This window comes from Trachurus japonicus, chromosome 2 (genome assembly GCF_045865225.1).
Source record: "Trachurus japonicus isolate A0001 chromosome 2, Traja_1.0".
In the NCBI taxonomy this organism is placed as follows: domain Eukaryota; kingdom Metazoa; phylum Chordata; class Actinopteri; order Carangiformes; family Carangidae; genus Trachurus; species Trachurus japonicus.
In genome coordinates, this window is record NC_140908.1 from 2,989,737 (window position 1) to 3,016,991 (window position 27,255).

The window sequence follows — 27,255 nt, forward strand, 5'->3', positions numbered from 1 at the left end:
CACCTGCTCTGTTCCCCTCTCATGGTGATGATGCTGCCGGGCCCCTGCCTGCTCCTTGCTCACGTCTGGACGATGACGGTGGGTCTGGGGACAACCCCTCAGGGGTGGACATGCCTGCTTGTGCCTCTGCTGATGCGCCCCGACGTTCTGGGCGTCAGCGGCGTGCGCCGCAGTATCTGGAGGACTTTGAGGTGTATCTGTGAACTGTTGTTTCCCGTGCCTTGTGGGTCTGTTAGGTGGCCCCAGTTCTTGTGATGCCTGCTGTTTTGTGCTACTGTTGGTATGCTGTTTGGCTTTGGGGGGGGGGGGTGTACTCTCTTTATTTTGTGGGTAGAAGGGGTGACGCCAGTAGTGTGTGTAGTTGCTATGGTAACCGGGCGTCACCTCCGGTCTGTTTGTTATTGTCCCTGCCCCGTTCCCAGTAAACGGCTGCTGCCGAACGTTACCTGCTGCGTTGTGTGATTCATGTGTCGTCCTCCTTTACTGGCGTAGCTTATTTCCTTTTCGTATGAAGAAACTCTAAAACTCTGAACTGTCTTTTTCAATATAGGAACATCTTTGAACATCTGCAAGAGCAGATTAACCTGAAAGGTGTGACTCAATTATCAGTCAGGTGTCTGTCAGGTGAATGTCACTCGGTTACACCAAATCAGTCCTCAGGAGGATGCAACTGCCGGAAACAGTCATTGCACATGTGTGTGTTGCATGTTGAACAGCCAAACACAGTTTCATGGCGGCGTTCCTTCTTGTAGCAGCTTTTGCACCTGCGGTGTTTTCCAGGTAGTCGCCCAAAGGCATGTGTCACCTTGCGTTTCTGCACATCAATGTCTATGGGAGATCCACACTCGCGAATGGCAGCTCGCTTCCTGCTGGAGAATGAATTGATCAGCTCCTTACCAAGCTCCAGGATGAAGTCCTTCTGGGAGTAGCGCTTCCTCCTTCCCACCTGTCTGGTTGATGTCAGTTTGTACAGGATCCAGGCATTTACACGGCAGCAGTCAACCACAAACCACAAGATGTACTTCCAGTACTTTTTGCTGGCACGTGATGCTGCGTACTTTTTCCTCAGTTGATCATGGACATCAACGCCATTCATGTGTTGATTATACCTGTTGATAGCCTGGGGTTGTGGCACAGTCAACTTCTGTCTGCCCACCTGCCGTTCACAGACTGTCATTTCACTTGGATGAGGAAGGCAAGTGTGAGCAACAACCACAATGTTGTTGTCATTCCATGCAGTCACAGTGATGTTATCTTTCTGAAAGGCCATGGTGTCACCTCTTCTGGGTAGCTGTTTCTTTAGCTGTTTCTTTTGTTTGATGGCAGGGGGGACATTTTTTCTGTTTGTCATCATTGTCCCACAGGCATATATGTGGTCTGATAGGAGATGCTGCATCAATGCAACTGAAGAGAAAAAACGGTCAAAGTAAACACAGTGGTTGAGACCAATTAAATCTCGTGTCAAATCATGTATCACTCGATATCCTAGTCCATGAAGCTGCTGAACAGGAGTCTGATCACGCTTGCCTGAATATAACTCAAAGTCAGACATGTAGGCTGTGCTGCCATCACACCTTGCCCAAAATTTAATGCCAAACTTCTCTGGCTTCCCAGGCATGTACATGCGGAGCTCTGTTCTGCCTTTGTAGCCTTTCATGGCTTCATCAATGGAGATGTCACGGCCGTGTCTGTAGTACATTTTGAAATTCTGACGTGCCATGTCGACCACAGGAGCAACTTTAGCGATAGGATGATAACGAGGGTCACCTCTCTCAAGACGCGCTGCAGCGCAATTGCAGTGTAAGTACTGGGACAACTTCTCATACCTGTTCATGGTCATGATGCGCTGAAACCCACTGACACCCAGGAATGGATCTCCGGACCAGTAATCCGAATATTCATGCATTGGATTTACACCCATGAGTATTGATGAACTAAAAAAGGCTTTCATCTCCTCTCCGTCTGTCGGTGTCCAGTGCCTGTCAGCCTGGCTGCTTTCACGTGCACAGAGCGCCGCATAAGCGTTTGTCTCCGCGGCGATTTTTTCATACATCGAGTCAGAGAAAAAAAGGCTGAAGTATTTCAGAGGACTAGCCTCGGCAACATCCAGGTCTCGGGGTAATTTAGGTCCATGATCCAGTGTGAAGTTGACGATAGTTTGCTCGGATATAATGCGGCTCCATAGAGACGGGTCGGGGTCACGACGAGCATGATCCTCCTCCGCAGCTTCACTCGCTGAACTCGCTGAACTCTCGTCGCTGTCACTGTTTTCCGGTGAGTAATTACTTCCATCATCAGTTGAAAATCCATGGAAATCAGAGTCAGAGTCACTATCTCCAAAATTATCTCTAAAAAAATCCCGCTCCTCCCTGCTCAATCTGCGCGCTGTCATTTTCCATAGCCTAGCTTACATTTTTTCCCCGGTATTCTCGATCGTCACCACTTCGACTAACGTCGGAGAAAACATCGGAGAAAATCGCCGAAAATGGTGTCATGACTCCTGCTGAGTGTGATGTTCCATGTGCAAAGAAGGCGTAATCCCCCCATTGAATTTTCCAAAATTTTCCATCAGTCATAATAGAATGAGTCTCCTGTAAAAAAACACATTGCGATTTTTGGTCCTTACAAAACAAAAAAATGGCTTTACGCTTTGTAATGTTTTTCAAACCCCTAACATTCAATGACATAAAAGAAATTATGGTTGTTCTAAATGCGCTTAACTTCGTTTTTTTCTATGCAGGAATGAACATGTTGTCCTTAATAACATCATATAGAAAATATAGAAAAAACAACAACTTGGAATTGAAGTCCTTAAACTCCTTTTGGCAGTTAAATCAGTTTAACTTTCACCTGGTAAGATTCATACTTTCAGTATGTTTAAACAAAATACCTGAGAGTTTGCTTCTGTAAACATAAATACATCTTACCATGTTACTGTATTTTGCTCTGTAGCAGAAGGTGCCTGAGTGTTTGCTTACTAAGCAGCTATTAGGGGTCAACTCTGCGTCCGTCGATGAGTGCATATCCTTCTCTTAGGGAGGCCTTTTTTCCGTTTCTTCTGGCTTCTTGCACCTTGGGCCACAGCTTAGCTCGAGCCTCACGATCTTCCTTTGAGAAGTCCTCCTTGAACTGAATGTTCATCTCTCTGCACACTCTTGCCTCTCTTGATCTCCTCCATACTTCATCGCGAACAGTTCGCAAGGCAAACTGGATGATTACAGGTCTGGGCATTTTGTTGGTAGCTGCATCGTTCTTCTTTCCCAAGCGGTGCACTGTGTCTACTGACTCACGGAGTTTCTCCACTGACAGCGGGATTACTCTTGTCAGGATGCCGATCACAGTATCTCTTGTATCCTCTTTGTCTTTTTCAGGAAGCCCCATCAGTCTAAGATCCCACCTTCTCTTGTACCTGGCTTGCTCCAAACAAATCTGCTTTAGTGACGCATTTTCTTTTTTCAGCAACAGCATTTCTTCCTTCACTTTGCTTATTTCTTCCTTGTTTTCTCTCACTGCTTGTGTGTTAGCTTCCATTCGACTTTCAAAAATTTTCAGCCTGTCATCTTGTTCATCAAATCTGTTTATCAAAGTTTGAATTGCATTCAAGATGGTTTCATTTGTAATCTCACCCGGCTGGTTTCTCTCGTCTTGATTCCTTTGTTTCATTTTTTTGGGATTTGGGCTGGGCAGTGGTGTGTGGTTATGAAGCATTTTCCGGTTTTCTTCCTCCATCGCCTCTATTTCTTCAAGTTCTTCTTCATCACATGCCTCTTGCAGGGCCGTCAGGTTGTATTCGTGGTCTGTTGTTGTTTGAGCATTAGCTGCTTTGCTAGCGTTAGCCATCTCGTTCTCGTTGTAAAAAAAAAGAGCAAAAGTGTTCAGACTCGAAAAAACAAAACACCGTGGGGCTCAGGAGTTGTTCGTGCAGTTCTTTTGTGCAGTTGTTGTTGTTTTTGTCGAAGGATAAATGTCTAGGACGGTTTCAAAACTTTAATAACGGAGCCTGCAAAAAACGCTACCGCTCACTCCGCCATCTTAACTCCTCTCTCGGTCGGTTGTCTGCTTACTCCATGGATGAGCCACGCTTCCTTAACCGGAAGTGGTTGAAGCTGCAGCTTCAACAGCGCCGCCTGGTGGTGAGTAGGCAGCTGATGATCCAGCCTGGTGGTGAGGAGCATAGGCAGGGCAAGGCATCTTTATTTATATAGCGCATTTCATACCAAGGCAACTCAATGTGCTTTACATAAAGACAAAACATTAAAAAAAAAAAAAGAGAGAGAGAGAGAGAAGCATAAAACAGAATAAAAACAAACACTAAAAACAGAGTTAAAAGCAAGAGCAAATAAAAGTAAAATAAAAGAAAATAGATAAAGTTTAAAGTTCTTCATAAAACAGAATAAAAACAAACACAGCAAATAAAAGTAAAATAAAAGAAAATAGATAAAGTTTTAAGTTCTCAGCTATAAGCACATGAAAAGAGAAATGTTTTTAACCTGGATTTAAAAGTGCTTTAATTGGGGCTGATTTCAGTTCTGCTGGTAGTTTGTTCCAGTTGTGTGCAGCATAACAGCTAAATGCTGCTTCACCATGTCTGGTCTGAACTCTGTGCTCCACTATCTGACCTGAGTCAGTAGATCTCAGAGCTCTACTGGGTTTATACTCTACTAACATGTCATTCATGTATTCTGGACCTAGACCATTCAGTGATTTGTAAACCAGTAGCAGAACTTTGAAATCTATTCTGTAGCTGACTGGGAGCCAATGTAAGGTTTTAAGAACTGGGGTGATGTGATGTGATCTCTTTGTTCTGGTTAAAACTTGAGCTGCAGCGTTCTGAATGAGCTGCAGCTGTTTGATGCTTTTTTGGGGGAGACCAGTCAGAAGACCGTTACAGTAGACATGTATATATAGACATGTATATATGTCTATGGAGAGGAGGACCGACAGCTGATGATCCAGCTGTGTGGACCAGGACCGATCACATGGATACAAACAGGATAAATGAACTGGAACAGAAACAAATACAAAGTATCCCTGCTGGTGTTTCCATGTTAGCCTATTTAAAAGCACAATAGGACAGAACCCAACATTATCTATACAGTCTATACGTGCTTTATTTCAAGAAGAAGTTGTATCAGTTCCGTGTGTAGTCACTTATTGGAATAACTAACTCTAATTCAGTAAACAACCTTGACTGGAAGAAGAACTTACCAGCTAGATATATGATAAATTATAGAATAAAAGAATAAAAGAAGTATGATAAATAATAGAATAAAAGAAGTATCGTTCAAAATAATCCACAGAATTAATTTACCCTTCTAAAGTCTTCTTTTCACAACGTTTTAAAAATGTCACTGATACAAGTTGCTCTTTTTGTTTGGGATGCCCTGAAGATGTCTTTCATTTGTTTTGGTCTTGCTCTTTTTCTACCAGTTTCTGTCTTTCCATTTACCAAAGTTAGACAATACTACATCATTAAACGTATTATCCTTTTATCCAAATGGCACATTCATAAATGTTGATACACAAATCAAAATCCCCTTTTTTTCTTACATTTAAGAATGAAGTCAAGCAGTATATTACAGTAAAACTATTGAAAAATCTAATAACACAAAAGCTACCAAGACCTTGAACCTATGTGCTCTCTACAACATCTTTTTATAATGCAATCTGTAAAAAAAAAAGCCTTTATGTGGATGCTGGACATCAACTTACAGTATTGCCTATCAAACCCACAGACAAGGGAGTTTTTTAGGGATCAACTGTTTGGTCAGACCTGTTGACATGTTTAATTTACAGGCTGTGACTGATTGACCACCACTCAACGTGACACATGGGAATTTCTACTGTTTGTCACCTTTGCTGTGTTTGCTTTCTGCTGCTGTGCTGAGCGCCGTACGAGTCAGTACAAGTCCCACATCTTCAACTTCCAGATCCTGTGGAGTTAGAGGTTGTTGGTTCAAGACCCGGTGTTGGCACTTTGCTTTTCTCTGGTGGCTTTCCTTTCAATGTGGAACTCTAATACACCAGGAGCCAGTGTAGAAGACAGCTTGGCTGGGTAGTCGAGAGGTTTACACTACTGGTGTTGGAGTTGAAGGTTGTGAGTTCAAGACCGGCAATGTGGTCATGATGCATTGAAGCTACAGCTAGGTGAAGCCAGGATTTTAATAAATATAATAAAAAATAAGTGTGCGATTTATATAATAAATATATAGATACATATATATAGTTTATTTATATAAATAACATATATATAGATATATATTATACATTTATATATTTATTTATTTATTATTATCATTGTTATTATACTTTGAAAAAAAGATAGTGGAGAGGTATTGGTGTTGGAGTTGAAGGTCTAACTAACTCTTCTACGACCATGTTACCTAGTGCTGTTATCTAGGCTACATACTATCTTCTATCGCCATCTTACTTAATGCTATTCTCTACATACTATCTATTGGAGTTGAAGGTATCTACTATCACTATCTTCCATCTATTACTATCATCTATAACTATCGTGCGGGGGAGAAACTCCCGCACTAACCCTGGCGTCCTGACCAGGGTTTCCGTTGTCCGGTAATTACCAGACTTTGGCCGGTAAAATCTGCCGAAGTCCGGAATTTTCTAACCCCGCCGGTCAAAATGTCCGGTGAAAATATTCCCTCCGAGTCCGAGCACAATTTGAATTTTATTAAAAAAACAAAAACAAAAACGAAATCGGAGATTTCAGCGACATCTACCCTGAGTGGAGAGAGGCTTCACTCTGCAGAATCGCATCAAAACAGCACAGTGAAGTCGCCTGGCGGAGAGCAAAGTCTCAAGACTGATGCGCATTTCAAGCTGCGCAGAGACACTGCACACATTAGATTTTAAAACAGCTGCAGCACATTTCACACATGCGAAAAAAGCGTAAAAAGTAAAAGGAAAAAAAGAGAACTTGTCAAGGGATTTTTTTTCAGTTTGTTTGTTGAGTTTTTATTGCAAAGCAGTGGACTTTTTATTATTATTAGCCCATGTCAAGTTACCAGCACGCCGCGTTATTATGAAATGAGCCAGTCCAAGTTGTGGCCTTCAGCTGCTTTATGTTCTTTATGTAGGCTATGAGCGCAGGCTTGTGCAATATTTATTTTAGAATTTACGCGGCCATTTGACGGCATTAACAGTAAATTACGTCTGCCATGAATAGATTTTTCGACCAGCGCAACATCGTCCCGTTCAGTCACCTCCGTATAGCGCTCTTTCTCCGTCGTCGACTCACACCTCACACAGAGCAGCGCACATGCATGACAGTCGTGCCCGGCATAGGCGCCGATTTCGTGGGTGCTCCGGGGCACGAGCACCCACTGACCAGGTTGAGCACCCTGGGGTCACGCCACCAGATGCGCATTTCTCCGTGCCGCGCCTCGGCCCCTCAGCTGTGTGTCTGTGTATCATGTGTAGCCCGTATGTGTGTGTAGCCTGTGTAAATGTGTGTATTAATCTCTCGCGCGCTCTGTGATGAATAAACACAAATCGCGGCAGAGCGCGAGCCTGACACCGGTTAACGACACCGAAAGGAGGCTATTTCGCGTCCGACGTCTATGTTAAGCACACGTTCTTATTGATATTGTAGGGTCCGGCCCGACGTAATGGCAACAACATAACACAAACTTATCTGACAGCTCTTACTTCCTCCTCTGCTCCTCCTCACTCACTCACCTACACACACACACCCCGGCCCCGCAGCTTCTCATCCAACCTGCCCGGGCCGTACCAGACACATTCACAGTCAGTCGGAAATCACGGAACTTAAACACCATAACAACAACATTACTGCGGGGTTGCTACAATATTTTCAGTTGTGCAGTTGGCTATTATTTATTAATAATGACCGGAATTTGAAACATTTGTCCGGTAAATTGAAAACCTGCCGGTCACGTTGTCCGGTGACATTTTTTTCTAGCGGAAACGCTGGTCCTGACTCCTCCCTCCTATGTATTATTACCGCATGGTCGGTCTTGAACTCACAACCTTCAACTCCAACACCAGTAGTGTAAACCTCTCGACTACCCAGCCGAGCTGTCTTCTAACTCAACAAATACTATCATCAACTCTTTGATTTTGTGCCCATATTTAAACAGTGGATTTGGATTTTCCCATCCCTCAACTTTTTTTAACCGATCAAGAGATTTTTGCGCATGTAAACAAAGCTACTGTTCTTACCAATGTCATCTACATCCATCATTAGCAGTTAGCACCACCCTATTAAAAAATAATTACTCACAAAAATAAGCAAACAATAAAAGAGATGGTAATAATATTTAAAAAAGAACAAATATACTAGGTAAATATACAAACATTGCACCTCGAGGGTGATCAGAGACATTATAAAGAAAAAATAAAGACCTAAAAAAATAAGTAAATACAGTAAATATAAAAAAAACAAAATAGTGGTCGACTAACCGTAGAGGTCAGCCTTGTCCTCTCCAATGTAATACCGACAGCGGTTCCAGAGAGTCCATCCTTTATGAAGAAAGAGGAAGAGGTGGCAACAATGCAATGTCCATCAATTCAAAATAGGCCAAGAGAAAAAGTGACAGAAAGATGTAAAAAGAAAGACTCACTTCTCTCTTCTATCATTCAGGAAGTGGTCAGGATGTTGGGTAATGTGGGTTTTTCTCACGCAGGCGAGGAAAACCTCCCACTGGACCACATCACGTGTCCAACAGGACTCCCTGAAACAACAGTGAAATGACATTTTGATCAGATCCTGTCTCTTCGTCTTTAGCTGAAAGCTGCAGAGGACAGTGACCAGTCAACACTTCTTCTTCCACTTTCTGTCCGGACTGGAGGCCTCAGTTGTAAGTTTGTTGTTGTTTTTTTTACAGTCGTTCTATCGTTACAGCAGTTAGAGTATGTTTCATTCTACACCTTGAACAGCCGTAGTGCTCACAGAGAAACCTCCATGCTGTGACTTTACTCCAGTCAAACAGTGTAATCAGCAGCTGTTACAACACCTGACAGAGACTACATCTTGATGCTTTCAGGGACGCTTAGAAACTGTCAGACTTAGTCATTTAAAGCTCTAACTCAGTCATATCTCATCTCAGACGTTGTTCAGCTTCAGGACAGACACCAAAACAAAGTCAAACTACTGTACAACTGACCACGCTCTGACACTGTGTCAGCTGTTTCTGCTGTTTCTGCTGACCACCACCTCCTCATCTATATTTAACTCTTTAAGTTTCACTTTCAAAGAACATGTGACGCAGTTGAATTTCTCTTCTGAGGTAATGTGAAGCTTTTATCGTCTGACTCATTAACGCATGACAGCAGCACACGTCACTTATTGGATTTTTCTGTTGTTATAAATTTAGTGTAACTGGACTTAGAGTTTAAACACATAATATACAATGGTGATGATATGATTAATCACTCCACATTGCTTCTCCGATGTTGAAATATTGCAGCTCACAAATCCTAAGACAGAACTTTAGTATTTGGTATCTAACAGATCTGATAACTGCCTCCATAAACCCACTTCAGATTCTGTTGTTCAAGAGGTTTCATCAGCATCACTGTTCATTTGCTTCACTTTAGGGAATAACTTTGACAAGTTGAAACAAAAAACAAAAAACTCATGGAACTCTGTCTGACTAAGTTTGACTTAATTGTGATCAAGCTTTCTAATTATAAGTACTTCTTCTCAAAGAGTTTTGATGGATGCACGATCACACAGAGTACCAGCATAAAAAACTTAGGAGTCACCTTTGATTCTGCTTGATCTTTTCAGCCTCACATCTGGGAAACCACCAAATCTGCATTTTTCCATCTCTTTAACATTGCTAAAAAGCCACCCTGTTTTTTCTCATCACAATGCTGAAAATTGTCCCTCATGCTCTGGCGTCTTCCAGACTAGAGGACTGTAACTCATAAGTTAAACTTATAATAAATGGTCTTACCTATCTGCCTCGACCTCTTTGCTCTCTGAACTCACAGCTTTTGGTCATTCCCTCAGTTGATAAAATATCATTTGGTTGCAGGGCCTTCTCCTACCACACTCCATACCACATGGAATAGCCTCCCGTTACATATTAAAGAGTCCACCTCCAATGCAATATTTAAAATACACCTTTCTACCCAATGTTTTGGTGTAGTTTCAGTTTCTAATTATTCTATCCTTGTCTGGCTTTTCTTGTGTTCTTTTGCTTATTTGGCCTGTCTACTTTTTTGACTTGTAACTGATTCTGTAAAGTGTATTGAGACCATGTAGTTACCATGGTGACTTTACACTAATAAACTGAACAGAACTGAACTAAATGAATATTTGAGAGACAATTCTGAGTAAAGACACTGACTCACCCCACATCAGCCTCTCTGGTCCTGTGGCTCCATCTAGTGGACTGAAAGTAGAAGTGCAGCAGCTTCCTCTTCCTCACACTGGAATAGAGAAGAAGAGCCAGATGTTGGAGGAGCAGCTGGACACACGATGGACATGTCAGTTGATGTGATGTGTGTTTCCTCTGCAGGTGAAGCTCCAGAGTGTGTGACCTCAGCAGCATGGATCAGTGTGATGGCACAGAGGAGGGAGCGCCTCTTTCTAAAACCACTCCATGTGGCTCCAGCCCAGAGCAGCAGAAAAACACACATTTTGCTGGACCCGAACCTGGACCAGGATCCAGCTGTTTGTCCGCAAAGAGCAACCACTCCATCGAACCCCCTCTTCACTTCAGACAGTCTGTTAATGGAAGGTAAGAATACAACACTTAGAGCTGGAAAATGGCAAAGTCAAAGGACACAGAACAGTATGATGAAGAGATTTCTAAAGTCCCTTTACATAACTTATATTAACTCACACTACACACTTAAATCTGACTCAACTTGGCTTTAAAATAATGATTAATGATAACATCACTGATGATGTGTCCAGGTTGCATCACTATGAGACCATTGCTGCGCATTGACATCTGGTCACTATGATTTCTATAGATTTAAATACTTCATCTACACAATGTTGTTGCATCCTAAAGGACAGTGGACATCAGTTGATCAGACATGAGCTGCAAGTTCATAGATCAACCGAGAACATTGGCCCAACAAAACACAGTGGCTGATGGATGCTTTGATAATTGCTCTTTGACTTAAACTTGCAGACAGGTCAGGTCATCACATTCATATTAATTAATTGTTTGTTTGTTTATTTTCTTTTCAGGATGCAACAGCAAACAAAATACTCTTCAGAACCGAGCTGTCTTTCTTTCAACAGCAACAAGTCAAGGGACTGGATCTTGACTTTTGGAGGACAAGAACAATCAGCTGATCAGATGTAAGCTGACACTGACTCACCCCACATCAGCCTCTCTGGTACTGTGGCTCCATCTCCATCTGGTTATTATTCTAAAGATCCCAGCCTTCAAAGAGAGGACGAAGTGATTTAAATATGGAAGATAACTTTTCCATGTGTCCTGTCCTGGAAGACGTTCAGACAGTTGACCTCAGTGACTCACAGTCAGTTCTCACTTGTTGATTCAGAAGAAGCAGTGGATGAACCTTTGACTTGTGTTTGTGTTTTGATTCCAGAGTGGACCAGGAGAGCTCAGAGGTTCCCAGTGGTCAGTCTGCCCAGCAGCATCAAACACACCTGGACTCCATATTTAAGGTGAGGACATGTCCAACAGCTGCTGTTACATCTGTTGTGTTCACCATCATCTCCATGCTGCACTTTGACACCAGTGGATTGTCAGTCTGTCCAACATGGATCTGATGTTTGGCTCCATGGTTTTAGTTTGATGTTGTCACTCATAGAGTTTCTGTTCCAGCTGCTGGAGGAGAACATGGTCACTTTTGTCAAGAACGAGCTGAAGAAGATGCACAAGTCTCTGAGTCCAGATTACCCAGAAAGCTCAGGGAGCCAGAGGGAGGATGAGAGTCTGTTGGATGGTGAGGATGAAGAGCAGAGGAGGAGAAGCACAGAGGCATTAGTGAAGATCACAGTGAACTTCCTGAGGAGGATGAAGCAGGAGGAGCTGGCTAAGCGTCTGCTGAGGAGTACGTTTCTTGAAAGATTCAATGTAATGGACAAATGAGACATTTCAATTGTGATGCCTATCGGAGTTAGTGCAACCTTGTTTTGAATCTTACTTCTCTCTTGCAGCTGAAAAAGTTAAGATACAACTGCATTACAATAAATGTTCTTTTGTGTTCTTGCAGGATCTCCTGCTATGTGCCAGCAGAACCTTAAATCTGACCTGAGGAAGAAGTTCCAGTGTGTGTTTGAGGGGATCTGTAAAGCAGGAAACCCAACTCCTCTGAACCAGATCTACACAGAGCTCTACATCACAGAGGGAGGGGCTGGAGAGGTCAATAATGAACATGAGGTCAGATGGATTGAAACAGCGTCCAGGAAACCAGACAGACCAGAAACAACCATCAGACAAGAAGACATCTTTAAAATCCCACAAAGAGACCGACCAATCAGAACAGTGATGACAATGGGAATGGCTGGCATTGGAAAAACAGTCTTAACACAGAAGTTCACTCTGGACTGGGCTGAAGACAAAACCAACCAGGACATACACTTCACATTTCCCTTCACCTTCAGAGAGCTGAATGTGCTGAAGGAGAAAAAGTTGAGCTTGGTGGAACTTGTCCATCACTTCTTCACTGAAACCAAAGAAGCAGGAATCTGCAGGTTTGATCAGTTCCAGGTCGTCTTCATCTTTGACGGTCTGGACGAGTGTCGACTTCCTCTGGACTTCCACAACACTGAGATCCTGACTGATGTGACAGAGTCCACCTCAGTGGACGTGCTGCTGACCAACCTCATCAGGGGGAAACTGCTTCCCTCTGCTCGCCTCTGGATAACCACACGACCTGCAGCAGCCAATCAGATCCCTCCTGAGTGTGTTGACATGGTGACAGAGGTCAGAGGGTTCACTCACCCACAGAAGGAGGAGTACTTCAAGAAGAGGTTCAAAGATAGGGAGCAGGCCAGAGAGATCATCTCGCACATCAAGACCTCACGAAGCCTCCACATCATGTGCCACATCCCAGTCTTCTGCTGGATCACTGCTACAGTTCTGGAGGATCTGTTGAAGACCAGAGAGGGAGGAGAGCTGCCCAAGACCCTGACTGAGATGTACATCCACTTCCTGGTGGTTCAGTCCAAAGTGAAGAACATCAAGTACGATGGAAGAACTGGTACAGATCCACACTGGAGTCCAGAGAGCAGGAAGATGATTGAGTCTCTGGGAAAACTGGCTTTTGAGCAGCTGCAGAAAGGAAACCTGATCTTCTATGAATCAGACCTGACAGAGTGTGGCATCGATATCAGAGCAGCCTCAGTGTACTCAGGAGTGTTCACACAGATCTTTAAAGAGGAGAGCGGCCTGTACCAGGACAAGGTGTTCTGCTTCGTCCATCTGAGTGTTCAGGAGTTTCTGGCTGCTCTTCATGTCCATCTGACCTTCATCAACTCTGGACTCAACCTGATGTCACAACAACAACCAACCTCCAAGAAGTCTGAAAGAAAAGTTGAATGTACCCCGGCCTGTTTCTACCAGAGCGCTGTGGACGAGGCCTTAAAGAGTCCAAATGGACACCTGGACTTGTTCCTCCGCTTCCTCCTGGGTCTTTCCCTGCCGACCAATCAGACTCTCCTACGAGGTCTGATGACACAGACAGGAAGTGACTCCCTGACCAATCAGAAAACAGTCCAGTACATCAAGAAAAAGATTGAAGAGATTCCTTCTGCAGAGAAAAGCATCAACCTGTTCCACTGTCTGAATGAACTGAATGATCGTTCTCTAGTGGAGCAGATCCAACAGTCCCTGAGCTCAGGAAGTCTCTCAACACAAAAACTGTCTCCTGGTCAGTTGTCGGCTCTGGTCTACATTTTACTGTCATCAGGAGATCTGGATGAGTTTGACCTTAAGAAATACTCTGCTTCAGAGGAGGCTTTTCTGAGACTGATGCCAGTGGTTGAAGCCGCCAACAAAGTTCTGTAAGTGCAGAAAGAGATGGTTCAATTGAGGATAGTTTGGTCCAAGCTGTGTAACACAATCATGTTGTTGTTGTTTCTTCAGACTGAGCGGCTGTAACCTCTCAGAGAGAAGCTGTGAAGCTCTGTCCTCAGTCCTCAGCTCCCAGTCCTCTAGTCTCAGACACCTGGACCTGAGTAACAACAACCTCCCGGACTCAGGAGTCAAGGTCCTGTGTGGTGGACTGGGGAGTCCACACTGTAGACTGGAGACTCTCAGGTGAGGATCTAATTCATTCAGCATAACACAAGAAAGATCTTCACGAAAGACAAGTAGTCAAGCCTCAACCTGATTTAGTTTCCTGAACAATTAACAATCATGTCAAAACTTGAGCCTGAACTTCAATCACCCAATGCACTGTACCCGATCCCATGTTATGTATGAATTCTGCTAATCTAAGTCTAGACTATGAAGGTGATCTGATATGTATCTCGTGCATGTTTTGAAGGTTGTCAGGATGTCTGGTAACAAAGGAAGGCTGTGCCTCTCTGGCCTCAGCTCTGAGCTCCAACCCCTCCCATCTGAGAGAGCTGGACCTGAGCTACAACCATCCAGGAGCCTCAGGAGTGAAGCTGCTGTCGGCCGGACTGAAGGATCCAGACTGGAAACTGGACTCTCTCAGGTATGGAGAAGCTTCATGCAGGTGCACACTTTACTATTAGACAAGGTGATGAGGTGTTTCCTCATCTCCTCCTCCTGCTCTGTATCATCACAACATGAAGACTCCAGCTCCTTCTTCTCCTCTTCTTTCAGAGTGGAGCCTGATGGAGTACAATGGTTGACAACAGGTCTGAGGAAGTGTAAGTGTGTTTGGACTTTTATTCATGGAAACAAAGCGGCACATTCAACCATCTTCACACTGTCGTCATGAGTCTTCATCAAACTATCAATAACTGATCAATAACTGCAGCTGTGTCTTGTTTCTCCATCAGATTCCTGTCGACTCACAATTGACACAAACACAGTGAACAAAAAGCTCATACTCTCCGACGACAACAGGACAGTGACACATTTGGAGGAGGATCAGTCATATCCTGATCATCCAGACAGATTTGAACGGTGGCCTCAGCTGCTGTGCTCAACTGGTCTGACTGGTCGCTGTTACTGGGAGGTCGAGTGGAGAGGGGATGTGGATATATCAGTGAGTTACAGAGGAATCAGAAAGAGAGGAAACAGAGACGACTGCGTGTTTGGAATGAACCATCAGTCCTGGAGTCTACGGTGCTCTGATGGCCGTTACATCTTCTGGCACAATAACGTGCAAAAACCCATCTCCTCCTCCTCCTCCTCCTCCTGTGTCTCTGACAGAGTAGCAGTGTATGTGGACTGTCCTGCTGGCTCTCTGTCCTTCTACAGAGTCTCCTCTGACTCACTGATCCACCTCCACACCTTCAACACCACCTTCATTGAGCCTCTGTATGCTGGGTTTGGAGTCTGGTGGTCTGGTTCCTCAGTGTCTCTGTGTTGAGTGTAGCACAGAAACACACGTTCCTGTTGTTACAGTTCAGTCTGTAAATGTTTGTCTTTTTCACTCATACGTTTTCAGATTTACATCTAGATTGCCACTGGATCACGTGTCCAATATGATTGTTACTGTGACGTGTTTTCAGTCAAGTCCGTCTTTAGCTAAATGCTGCTGCTTCAACTCAACCTGCCAAACTCATCTCCATCATGGGTGGAGCTTCTTCTTCTTCTTACGCCTTCTTTTTGTTTATACTTTGTTAAGGTTTGAAATAATTCAATATATTTACGGCAAATAAAGTAGATTTCATTCTAAACTTTGGAGAACTGTTGTGATTCATCCTGTTGACTTTACTCCAAACAGCTGTTAGCTGGGTACTGAATGTGATCTCCATCAGGGTAAAGGACATCACACTGTAGTGTCATGATGTAATGATGCTCTCAGGGAGGTGGACATGAGAACAGCTTCAGCCCCCAGCAGCTCTTCTCATTCAAAATTTCCCTCTGGCCAGCAGCTTTGAATCTGTCTGACTTGTCTTCCTGTCCTTCACAAGGTTATAAGAGTCATATTGATATTGCTAATGATGTTTTAGTAGTTTCCTTTAGAAATGTTGAAATGCTCCTTTAACTACCCTGCTGGTGACATCACAGCCACTTAGCTCCCTGACCAGGTTAAGCAGCTGAAGGAGCAGCTTTCTGACTGTTGTGCCTGATTGAGCCAAGAGTGAATCTTGTAACTTTGTAAAGTTTTTACTGACTCAGGAGTTTCTTTTTGTGCCAAGATGACGACTTAATATTGGTGGTTATGTGGAGTACTGGACGGACCAAAGATTACCGCCACATGGGGTTAAGCTATCAGATAAAATAAAATCTACAACACACATTTTGATCCAAGCAGGTACTAACTTTCAAAAATATCATCAACTAAATGATCACAGTCACTACAAGTCAAGACAAGACTTAAGTCTAAACCTGCTCAGCGACTTTGAATTCCTTACTCCCTCCCACCATTTTCTTGTTGAAGTTAAGTTTCACTTTCAAAAAACATGTTTCTCCTCTGAGGTAATGATAACTCCTTATTGTTCGACTCATCAACACACATAACTCTAACCAAACAGTGCAATGTCTGTTAGTGACAGAGACTCTGACAGAATCTCAGAGCTGGGCTAAAGGATGAACTTGGTGCGGTCTCACCTGACATTTCTGTCATTCAGAAACTTGTCAGGATGTTGAAGAATGGAAGTCTTCATCCACTCCTACATGTTCCCCTAAAATAAAAACAAAACAAAACAAAACAAGACTGATGGAGGACATTTGATAAGAGGCCCTGCAGTACACATACACATGTTGTCAGTCAAGTTTTTCTGGACCAGCAGTGAACACATAACATGATGCCGCAAGTCCTGCCTCCATAACAGGTGCAGTCCTGACTTATTTACATAGGCACTTCCCCTACCAGCCTGTTCTCTACAAGCGTCGAATGGAAATGTCTCCTCATCATCTCTCTGGACTTTCTGAACTCTTCGTAAGTTTGTTGTGTTTAATCTCTTAATTTCATCTATAATGAATCCGTTCCCTCTATTTTCCTGCTCGGTAATGATTGTCAGTATAAGGCCAGTTTTGATCTCATTTGAACAGACTCTTGTATTCAAAGCAGTTGGTGTTGTAACTGAAACAATCCTGGCTGCAGTCAGAAATATAACTGCGTCACACACCTGTCTCTCGTCCTACAGGAACCAGAGCTTTTTGCAAATCTGAATTAACACATAATCAGTGACGTGATCAAATAGATTTTGTTTAAACTACTTTTAGACATCAAAGTGAAGGCTTTATTAAGACTGTAACTTTGGACATGTCTCTATAAACTGCTTTAAGGAATACATCTAATTTGATCATCCTGTGATAAACAGTGACTACATACATTTAGCAAAATCTTTACACTCTAATTACATTTCCACATTCTACTGCTTTATATCATTGCACTATTGTACTAAGTATGACTGTGCAATGATGATAAAGAGTTATCTTGAACTATAATAAAAACACAACATTAACATCACAGACACAGTTAAAGGACAATTCCGGGCGAATTCAACTCTGGGGTGTATTTTCATATCATTTTAGGTCTAAAAGAATGAATCTGAAGATTTTCAGTTTAATCGCTCCTGTTTTGCGGTAGTTGCGTCTGTCCCCGCGTCCCCACGGCAGCAATGAATGGGAGTGGATGTAAGTTCCGCTGTTTAGGCTGTTTCCAGCCCTCAAAGCCGCAATTTTTTTCCACAGACAGCGTCAGATGGCTACTCAAACATGCACCGAGAAGTTTATTTACTTCAAGCAAGCCGGCATGTTTGTAAAACTAGATCTAATTCAAAGTCTCCCGGAGTCTCGCGCGAGCCCGAAGTTGCAGTGCTGGTGTATTCAGGCGCAGTCGGAGCTACCGCTTGTGTCATAAACACAGGAATATCAACTCTTTACTTGCTTGAAGTGTACATTTTTTTCCACAGACAGCGTCAGGTGGCTACTCAAAGATGCGCCGAGAAGTTTTTTTTACTTGAAGCAAGTAAAGAGTTGATATTCCTGTGTTTATGACACAAACGGTAGCTTTTCCCACTGCACCTGAACACACCGCGCACGGCAACTGGGTCTCGCGCGAGACTCCGGGAGACTTTGAATTAGATCTAGTTTTACAAACATGTTGGCTTGCTTGAAGTAAATAAACTTCTCGGTGCATGTTTGAGTAGCCATCTGACGCTGTCTGTGGAAAAAAATTGCGGCTTTGAGGGCTGGAAACAGCCTAAACAGCGGAACTTACATCCACTCCCATTCATTGCTGCCGTGGGGACGCGGGGACAGATGCAACTACTGCAAAACAGGAGCGATTAAACTGAAAATCTTCAGATTCATTCTTTTAGACCTAAAATGATATGAAAATACACCCCAGAGTTGAATTCGCCCGGAATTGTCCTTTAAAGTATTACTTAGGGTACAGTATTCAGACTTTTAAACACATTTCTCGTTTAATTTCGACTTGTAAACTGTGTTTCTTGTATTTGTTTTGGACAGCAGCATAGTAGAAACTATGGGACCGGCTCAACTTGATCAATGTTTTGTTTCATATCTGAATCTCTATGGCTGTTTACAGTGTAGAAAACCTGTCTGTCAAGACATTACGCACTTCCTGTCTGTGTCTCTGTTGTTACTGGTACTTTGTGCCGGTTCAGACTTTACTATTAAACTATTAAAGAAAGCGACCCTGGTCATTATTATGACATTACTCATTATTGTTACTACAGATGTCAGAATGTGTCAGGGTCATTAAAAACAGGAATATTTTAAGACTAACTAACCCCACATCAGCCTCTCTGGTCATGTGGCTCCATCTAGTGGACGGAGAGTAGAAGTGCAGCAGCTTCCTCTTCCAAAAACTGAAACAGAGAAGAAGAGCCAATCAGTTGAGGAGCAGCTGGACACATGATGGACATATAAGCTGGCAATGATGTGTGTTTCCTCTGCAGGTGAAGCTACAAGGTGTGTGTGAACTGATGTGGATGTGAACTCTGCAGCATGGACAAAGAACAGGGAGTTCATCCCTCTAAAACCACTCTGTGTGGGGAACATGAGAGCCAGATCAAAGGTCAAAGGTATAAGGACGACTTCTCCATCATTGTTACTCTCATTAAAAGCTGTGTGTTAAATTCAGTCAATCTGGTGATGGAAGGTCAGAATTAAAACATTCAGAAACACTTTTCTCATTAAAAGTCAGTTGTTGTGTTCATTAAAAGACTGAAGACATTTTTCATCAGTTTTCTCTAAGGTTGTTGTGTTGTTGTTTCAGGATCCAGCAGCAGAGACCAGACTCTCCTCAACCCAGCTGTCTGTCTCTAAAGAGCAACGACTCAAAGGATGTCATCGTTGAGTTTAAAGGAGGACGAGGATCTGCTGGTCAAATGTAAGCAGTAACTGACACTCAGACTCAGGTTAATTTATAAAACAACCAGTTGTATGAGGTGTTGTTGGACCAGGTCAGAGGTCAAAGTGTCTCTGTGTTGTGAACGTCCACATTGGAAGGTGGAGGTCAAACTGTGAGGGGTGGTGAGAGCTGTAGGGACTGAACCAAACACTGAGCTGAAGCTACAAACAGCTGCAGACTGAGCTGTTGATTCTCAGTGGGATCAGCAGGACTAGTCAACCTTCACCTCTACAGGGAGGCGTCTGATTGGCTGTCACATCAAACCTGACTTCATGGACCTTTAGCTTGTGTGTGTCTCTGTGTGGACAGACATGATGTGAGCTCATTCTCCATGATTCCTCCACAGAGTGGACCAGGAGAGCTCAGAGGTTCCCAGTGGTCAGTCTACCCAGCAGCATCAAACACACCTGGACTCCATATTTAAGGTGAGGACAGCTGCTGTCACATCTGTTGTGTTCACAATCATCTCCATGCTGCACTTTGACACCAGTGGATTGTCAGTCTGTCCAACATGGATCTGATGTTTGGCTCCATGGTTTTAGTTTGATGCCGTCACTCATGGAGTTTCTGTTCCAGCTGCTGGAGGAGAACATGGCCACATTTATGAAGAACGAGCTGAAGAAGATGCACAAGCTTCTGAGTCCAGATTACCCAGAATGCTCAGGGAGCCAGAGGGAGGATGAGGAGGTGTTGGGCTGTGAGGATGAAGAGCAGAGGAGGAGCAGAGAAGCATTAGTGAAGATCACAGTGAACTTCCTGAGGAGGATGAAGCAGGAGGAGCTGGCTGAGTGTCTACAGAGAAGTAAGAGATTCAGTCTCAAGATTCAACATGATGGACGAAGTCATTTACTCACATCAACACAAAGTGTTGTTCATATGTTCCATATGTTCATATAGTCGTTTCTTATAGGAATAAAAATTCCTACACAATCTACTCAATGAATTCACATCATTCTGTCAATGAATCAGTCATGAATTTTATTTCTCAAGTAATTCGTTTGCATTTACTGGACACTACGCACAGCCTTGTTTTGAATTGTTCTTGCAGCTGAAAAAGTTCAGAAACAACCACTATAATAAATGTTCTTTTGTGTTCTTGCAGGATCTCCTGCTATGTGCCAGCAGAACCTTAAATCTGCCCTGAAGGAAAAGTTCCAGTGTGTGTTTGAGGGGATCTCTAAAGCAGGAAACCCAACTCCTCTGAACCAGATCTACACAGAGCTCTACATCACAGAGGGAGGGGCTGGAGAAGTCAATGATGAACATGAGGTCACACAGATTGAAACAGCATCCAGGAAACCAGACAGACCAGAAACAACCATCAGACAAGAAGACATCTTTAAACTTTCACCTGGAAGAGACCGACCAATCAAAACAGTGATGACAATGGGAATGGCTGGTATTGGGAAAACAGTCTTAACTCAGAAGTTCACTCTGGACTGGGCTGAAGACAAAACCAACCAGGACATAGACTTCACATTTCCCTTCACCTTCAGAGAGCTGAATGTGCTGAAGGAGAAAAAGTTGAGCTTGGTGGAACTTGTTCATCACTTCTTCTCTGAAACCAAAGAAGCAGGAATCTGCAGGTTTGATCAGTTCCAGGTCATCTTCGTCTTTGACGGTCTGGACGAGTGTCGACTTCCTCTGGACTTCCACAACACTGAGATCCTGACTGATGTGACAGAGTCCACCTCAGTGGACGTGCTGCTGACCAACCTCATCAGGGGGAAACTGCTTCCCACAGCTCGCCTCTGGATAACCACACGACCTGCAGCGGCCAATCAGATCCCTCCTGAGTGTGTTGACATGGTGACAGAGGTCAGAGGGTTCACTGACCCACAGAAGGAAGTGTACTTCAAGAAGAGGTTCAGAGATGAGGAGCAGGCCAGAAGGATCATCTCCCACATCAAGAGATCACGGAGCCTCCACATCATGTGCCACATCCCAGTCTTCTGCTGGATCACTGCTACAGTTCTGGAGAAGCTGTTGAAGACCAGAGTGGGAGGAGAGCTGCCCAAAACCCTGACTGAGATGTACATCCACTTCCTGGTGGTTCATCTAAAGCTAAAGAAGGTCAAGTATGATGGAGGAGCTGAGACAGATCCACACTGGAGTCCAGGGAGCAGGAAGATGATTGAGTCTCTGGGAAAACTGGCTTTTGAGCAGCTGCAGAAAGGAAACCTGATCTTCTATGAATCAGACCTGACAGAGTGTGGCATCGATATTAGAGCAGCCTCAGTGTACTCAGGAGTGTTCACACAGATCTTTAAAGAGGAGAGCAGCCTGTACCAGGACAAGGTGTTCTGCTTCGTCCATCTGAGTTTTCAGGAGTTTTTGGCTGCTCTTCATGTCCATCTGACCTTCATCAACTCTGGACTCAACCTGATGACACAACAACAACCAACATCTTGGTGGTCGTTTCAAATATTTAAACCAAAACCTGAAAAAGCACATTTCTACCAGAGCGCTGTGGACGAGGCCTTAGAGAGTCCAAATGGACACCTGGACTTGTTCCTCCGCTTCCTCCTGGGTCTTTCCCTGCCGACCAATCAGACTCTCCTACGAGGTCTGATGACACAGACAGGAAGTGACTCCCTGACCAATCTGGAGACGGTCCAGTACATCAAGAAGAAGATTGAAGAGACTTCCTCTGCAGAGAAAAGCATCAACCTGTTCCACTGTCTGAATGAACTGAATTATCCTTCTCTAGTGGAGGAGATCCAACAGTCCCTCAGTTCAGGAAGTCTCTCAACACAAAAACTGTCTCCTGCTCAGTGGTCGGCTCTGGTCTACATCTTACTTACAGGAGATCTGGACAAGTTTGACCTGAAGAAGTACTCTGCTTCAGAGGAGGCTCTTCTGAGGCTGCTGCCAGTGGTTGAAGCCTCCAACAAAGCTATGTAAGTGTAGAGAGAGTTGAATCAATTCAGGATAGTTTGGTCTGAGCTGTATAAAAGAATCATGGTGCTTGTTTGTTGATGTTTCCTCAGACTTAGAGGCTGTAACCTCTCAGAGAGAAGCTGTGAAGCTCTGTCCTCAGTCCTCAGCTCCCAGTCCTCTCGTCTGAGACACCTGGACCTGAGTAACAACGACCTGCAGGACTCAGGAGTGAAGGTCCTGTCTGGTGGACTGGAGAGTCCACACTGTGAACTGGAGACTCTCAGGTGAGGATCCATCCAGCTGTTGATCTGATAACACTTGAACACGCCCCCAGGTGTTGACAGAGAGTTCCTGTGTGTTGTTGTGTGTGTTCAGTCTGTCAGGATGTCTGGTCACAGAGGAAGGCTGTGCTTCTCTGGCCTCAGCTCTGAGCTCCAACCCCTCCCATCTGAGAGAGCTGGACCTGAGCTACAACCATCCAGGAGCCTCAGGAGTAGAGCAGCTGTCGGCCAGAGTGGAGGATCCAGACTGGAGATTGGAGACTCTCAGGTATGGAGAGGCTGCTGCAGCCACACACACTGTCTGATAGAGGTGGAGCTTCATGCAGGTGCACATTTCACTATTAGACAAGGTGATGAGGTGTTTCCTCCTCGTCTCCTCCTGCTGTGTATCATCACAACAGGAAGTCTCCAGCTCCTTCTTCTCTTCTTCTTCTTTCAGGGTGGAGCCTGGTGGAGTCCAATGGTTGACAGCAGGTCTGAGGAAGTGTAAGTGTGTTTGGACTTCATTAAACCTTCTTCACTCTGTCACATCACTGGCATCATGAGTCTTCATCAAACTGTCAATAACTGATCAGATGATCATTAACTACAGCTGTGTCTTGTTCTCTCCATCAGATTCCTGTCAACTCACAATCGACACAAACATTGTGAACAAAAAGATCAAACTCTCCAACGACAACAGGAAGGCGACACATATGGAGGAGGATCAGTCCTATCCTGATCATCCAGACAGATTTGAACACTGGCCTCAGCTGCTGTGTTCAACTGGTCTGACTGGTCGCTGTTACTGGGAGGTGGAGTGGACAGGAGCTGTTGATGTGTCAGTGAGTTACAGAGGAATCAGCAGGAAAGGAAACAGTGAGAGCTGCAGGCTTGGAAGAAACGATCAGTCCTGGAGTCTGAAATGTTCTGATGATGGTTACTCTGTCAGTCACAGTAATACAGTAACATACTCCCCGTCCTCCTCTGTCTCCAACAGAGTAGCAGTGTATGTGGACTGTCCTGCTGGCTCTCTGTCCTTCTACAGAGTCTCCTCTGACTCTCTGATCCACCTCTACACCTTCAACACCACCTTCACTGAACCTCCGTATCCTGGGTTTAGGTTCAGGTCCCAGCAATCTACGGTGTCTTTGTGTACAGTCTAGTGTCCAGATGCTCCCCTTTTGGGAAAAAAAAGCTCTTGCGTTCCTTTTTGCCGTGTCTTTTTTAACAGATAACAAATTATGTTCATCCATCTGTTCGTTCGTTCGTTCGTTCTATCTCCTTCCATTTGTCTCAATGATGGGCACAAATAGGCCTAGAGATCAGGAAGGAGATGCTGCCATGTTTAAGTTGTTTGAATTTTATTGTAAATGGTTGCGGTGATTAACATGATTCATCACTTACCTTCAGATTTGACATTAGATTCTGTAAATACTCTGTGGATCACTATAACAATATCTTGATGGAAAAAGTCCTTTTCAATGCTGAACTGTCTTTAAACCCAAGTTCTTTAGTACTTCCATTACAGTAAAAATCTCTAACATTCACTGGTAATAGAATTGTATTTGATCAGGATGATCTGTACTCTGACACACGTCAATAAATTGTCTGCTTCATACAATTAAGAGATTATTGCAGGATAAAAATGTTGTAGAGTTTTACTTATTTACCACTGTCACTTTGTCATCTTTTGACAATAAAAGCCTCACTGAGAATATTTGTGTTTTGTCTCTGAATCATTGAAGAACTGACATGATCAGGTTCAAACTAAAACACTGCCACAGTGTACATGAAATGTCTGAGGAAAGACAAATACAGTGAAAGTATTCCAGAGGCTCTCAATGTTGAAGCTTTACGTCCAGAACAAAGACTAAGAGGTTCCAGGAAATTGGGTTTCCATCAACCTGCTTAATGTGCATTTTGACATTTTGAATTTAAACAATCTGTAATGGAAACATCAAAAAACAGTCAGTCAGACAGGGCAAATTGTTTTAAAATTGTAATGGATAGAAGAAGATTTGCTCTCCAGCCTGAGTAAGGAGATGATCCGAAACTGGTTTATGTTCTTATATTCTTCTTCCTTCAGTATGATCACTCTGGGTGTTTCCCTTCTCCTCCAGGTCACATTCAAGGCCCACCACAGCTGTTGGAGTACCTTTGGACAGTTCTTACAGATTCTGTGGGGCACTTTGCTTTGTCCTGGCGCTGAGCTTGATCTTGCCCTGTTCACCATTTCTCAGGATCAATAGATGCTTTCGGAGCATTGCCTGGATGTCGGCACAGGCCAGCCATCTCTTCTTCCCCAGAAATCCTGCACTGGTTCTTTAGCAACCTGAGAGCTGGATCTTCCTTGCTCTATTGTTCAGAGTATAGGCTGCTACTGCAGGCTTGGCTGCCTCTGTGCCAAAATGCTCAGGTGCTATGTTGATGGTGAAGGTGGTCATGGAGCACAGCCTGTGGTCCACTTCACCCTTGGCCGTTGCTTCCAAGATCTGGTCAACATCCTCATCAAACTGTTGCCAGACAGCTCTCTTGAGGATTTCGGCCAATTGATCCTGGGTCTAGCGTATGGAGCTGATGGCGTGTAGCTTGGTGCTGTGGTTGGTGACTCTGGGGGATTCATGCATTCTGACCCTTGGGGGGTGAGGGTGGACTGATTGCAGCAGGTGTTGGTGACACTTGGAGGCTCGGGGCACAGTGATTTGTCTCCTGACCTAGCTCCTCCTGAGTATCACCAGAGGTTAACTTCTGTGCACTGTGTGGTTTGTTCCTGTTGGGGATTTGCATAGGTGTTTGGTGATTGACAATAATTATTAAGCATTAATAATCAATAAGCAGGTCAACTAATTTATTAATTATTGAGTTTAATAGAGAAACTAATAAATTTAGGATTAGCGGTCGAAAACAGTAGTAAAACCACTTATTGACTAATAATTACTAGAAAAAAGAATAGTTGCATTATTAATTAAATTAAATAAATTAATAACAACTGCGGGGCACCACCCTGAAATCAGGGATCAATGACCAAACTCTAATAGAGTAGGATAATCAATTAGATACGAAGGCGTAAAGTCGAGCACAGACCCTGATAACCAGCTTTAGCGTCACAATAGAATGTCCACAAACAACCACGGAACAACTACTTTAGTTCAAGGACATTTATTACTAAAATCATCTAGTAGTACACACTCAAGTTCAGGTAATTCAAAGGAATAAACAGTTCAGCAAACATACACTCTCAATGGCTTAGAATGAGCGTATGGTGTGTACTGTAGGTGTGTGTGTGTGTGTGTAGCCTAAGAGGGGGAGGAGAGACGTCGAGTGACGTCAGAGGGCGTCGAGTGACGTCGGATGGCGTCACGGACGGCGCGCTCGTTCGAGTGAGACAATGGACACGATGTGGCTGTTTCCACGTGTTCCTCAGGTCCACACACAATGGTCACAGTCACGTCGCTCACACTGATCACTCTGATACGAACTCTCGTGTTGGAACGCTCGTGTTTGGGGCGGAGTCCCTTATGGCGGCCCGTTGTGTTACATAGGCAGGTATATGTGTGTGGGTGCACGGCTGCGCACGTGTGTGTGAGTTAGTAGAGAGGAAAAAGGAGAGAGAGAAGAGGGAGAACGGCGGCTAAAAGGGGCGATCGGTTATACTAGTCAGGGCTGAACCCAATCTGTATCCAATACCACAGTGAGAATAAAAGAGCTGACGCTCTGATATCTTCACTGGTCTTCTGACTTCTGAATTGCGTTCAGCACGTGACTAAGACCTAGTTAATATAACTAGTAAACATCGATCGACCACTCTAGTTAATACAACTAGTAAACATACAGCAAAATCACAATCAACATAACCGGACGCGGAGGTCCTAATAAAATCACGCTTAATTCTAGTCGCTGCCCAGACAAAAGCTCTCTTACTGAAGCGTGCTTCCCAGTGCTGATGAGGTCCGTCGACCTGATGGCCTGGGGCAGCTGTAGCGTCCCACAGCGGGATGAAACTGGTCGTCCTCTGGAAGGGTGGCAGAAAGGAGGGCCAGCTGAGTTAACTCTGATGACGGCGGGATCCTCGGCGGAGTCCGGCGTCGGCGCGTGAAGAAAGGTGATCTTCACTTCTGCGGCAGATGTGGGAGGGAGAGAGCGGCGGTTGCGCGGCGGTCTCCACAGGATCCAGGTGTTTCAGATGAAACTTGAGGCAATTTACTTGTCCAGCAAGCTCAGAACTGCGGCCTAGGTCTTTCATTTCATCCTGCTCTGATGTATCTTCAAGCCCTTCTCGTTTTTGCAGATCTTGTTGCACTGTGCTGTTGTTATCGTTGCTCCGTTGTCCTGGGTCAATATCCTTACATCCAACCAGTTGAGGTGCTCATCCCACTCCCCTCTCGGACACCCCCTCTTTTTGGGTTTGGTTGCTTGGGCTGCTAACCCTCTCCACCCCAGTTGCCATCTTTCTGGCTGGCCTCTGTCTCTCCAGGTGTCACAACTCTCTTTGTGGTTGTCACCCAGTCTATTCCTGGTTGTCAGTGGTGCTCCAAGAGTGTTATGGTTTCCACAGCATATTCTGATGCACACACTTGGACATATCATCAGTGTTGACAAACGTTTAATATTTGATATCTAGGGGAAAATATGTTGTTCTTGTTTCTGTCTTTGTCTAGCAGCT

General features: G+C 44.1%; 1 protein-coding gene across 1 annotated transcript; it reads left to right on the forward strand.

The window, feature by feature from the left end:
• The first annotated feature begins 8,123 nt into the window (after window positions 1-8,123).
• On the forward strand, window positions 8,124-24,157 carry LOC146990558 (uncharacterized). The gene is made up of 20 exons (XM_085804165.1): window positions 8,124-8,406; window positions 8,584-8,840; window positions 10,509-10,730; window positions 11,192-11,305; window positions 11,560-11,638; window positions 11,799-12,027; window positions 12,190-13,981; window positions 14,064-14,237; window positions 14,467-14,640; window positions 14,772-14,824; window positions 14,951-15,481; window positions 15,844-15,878; window positions 19,319-19,428; window positions 19,796-19,874; window positions 20,026-20,251; window positions 20,552-22,349; window positions 22,440-22,613; window positions 22,705-22,878; window positions 23,050-23,096; window positions 23,226-24,157. Exons 3-20 carry the CDS (start codon window positions 10,540-10,542, stop codon window positions 23,753-23,755), a joined length of 6,510 nt encoding a protein of 2,169 aa, XP_085660291.1. The 5' UTR covers window positions 8,124-8,406; window positions 8,584-8,840; window positions 10,509-10,539; the 3' UTR covers window positions 23,756-24,157.
• The last annotated feature ends 3,098 nt before the right edge of the window (window positions 24,158-27,255 follow it).

Excerpts from the sequence above, each read along its gene's own strand:
- LOC146990558 (XM_085804165.1), top strand. The coding sequence starts at position 10,540 with ATGGATCAGTGTGATGGCACAGAGGAGGGAGCGCCTCTTTCTAAAACC. Across the intron at positions 11,306-11,559 it reads GAACAATCAGCTGATCAGAT|AGTGGACCAGGAGAGCTCAG; the intron begins GTAAGCTGACAC and ends TTTTGATTCCAG. Across the intron at positions 23,097-23,225 it reads GACAGCAGGTCTGAGGAAGT|ATTCCTGTCAACTCACAATC; the intron begins GTAAGTGTGTTT and ends TCTCTCCATCAG.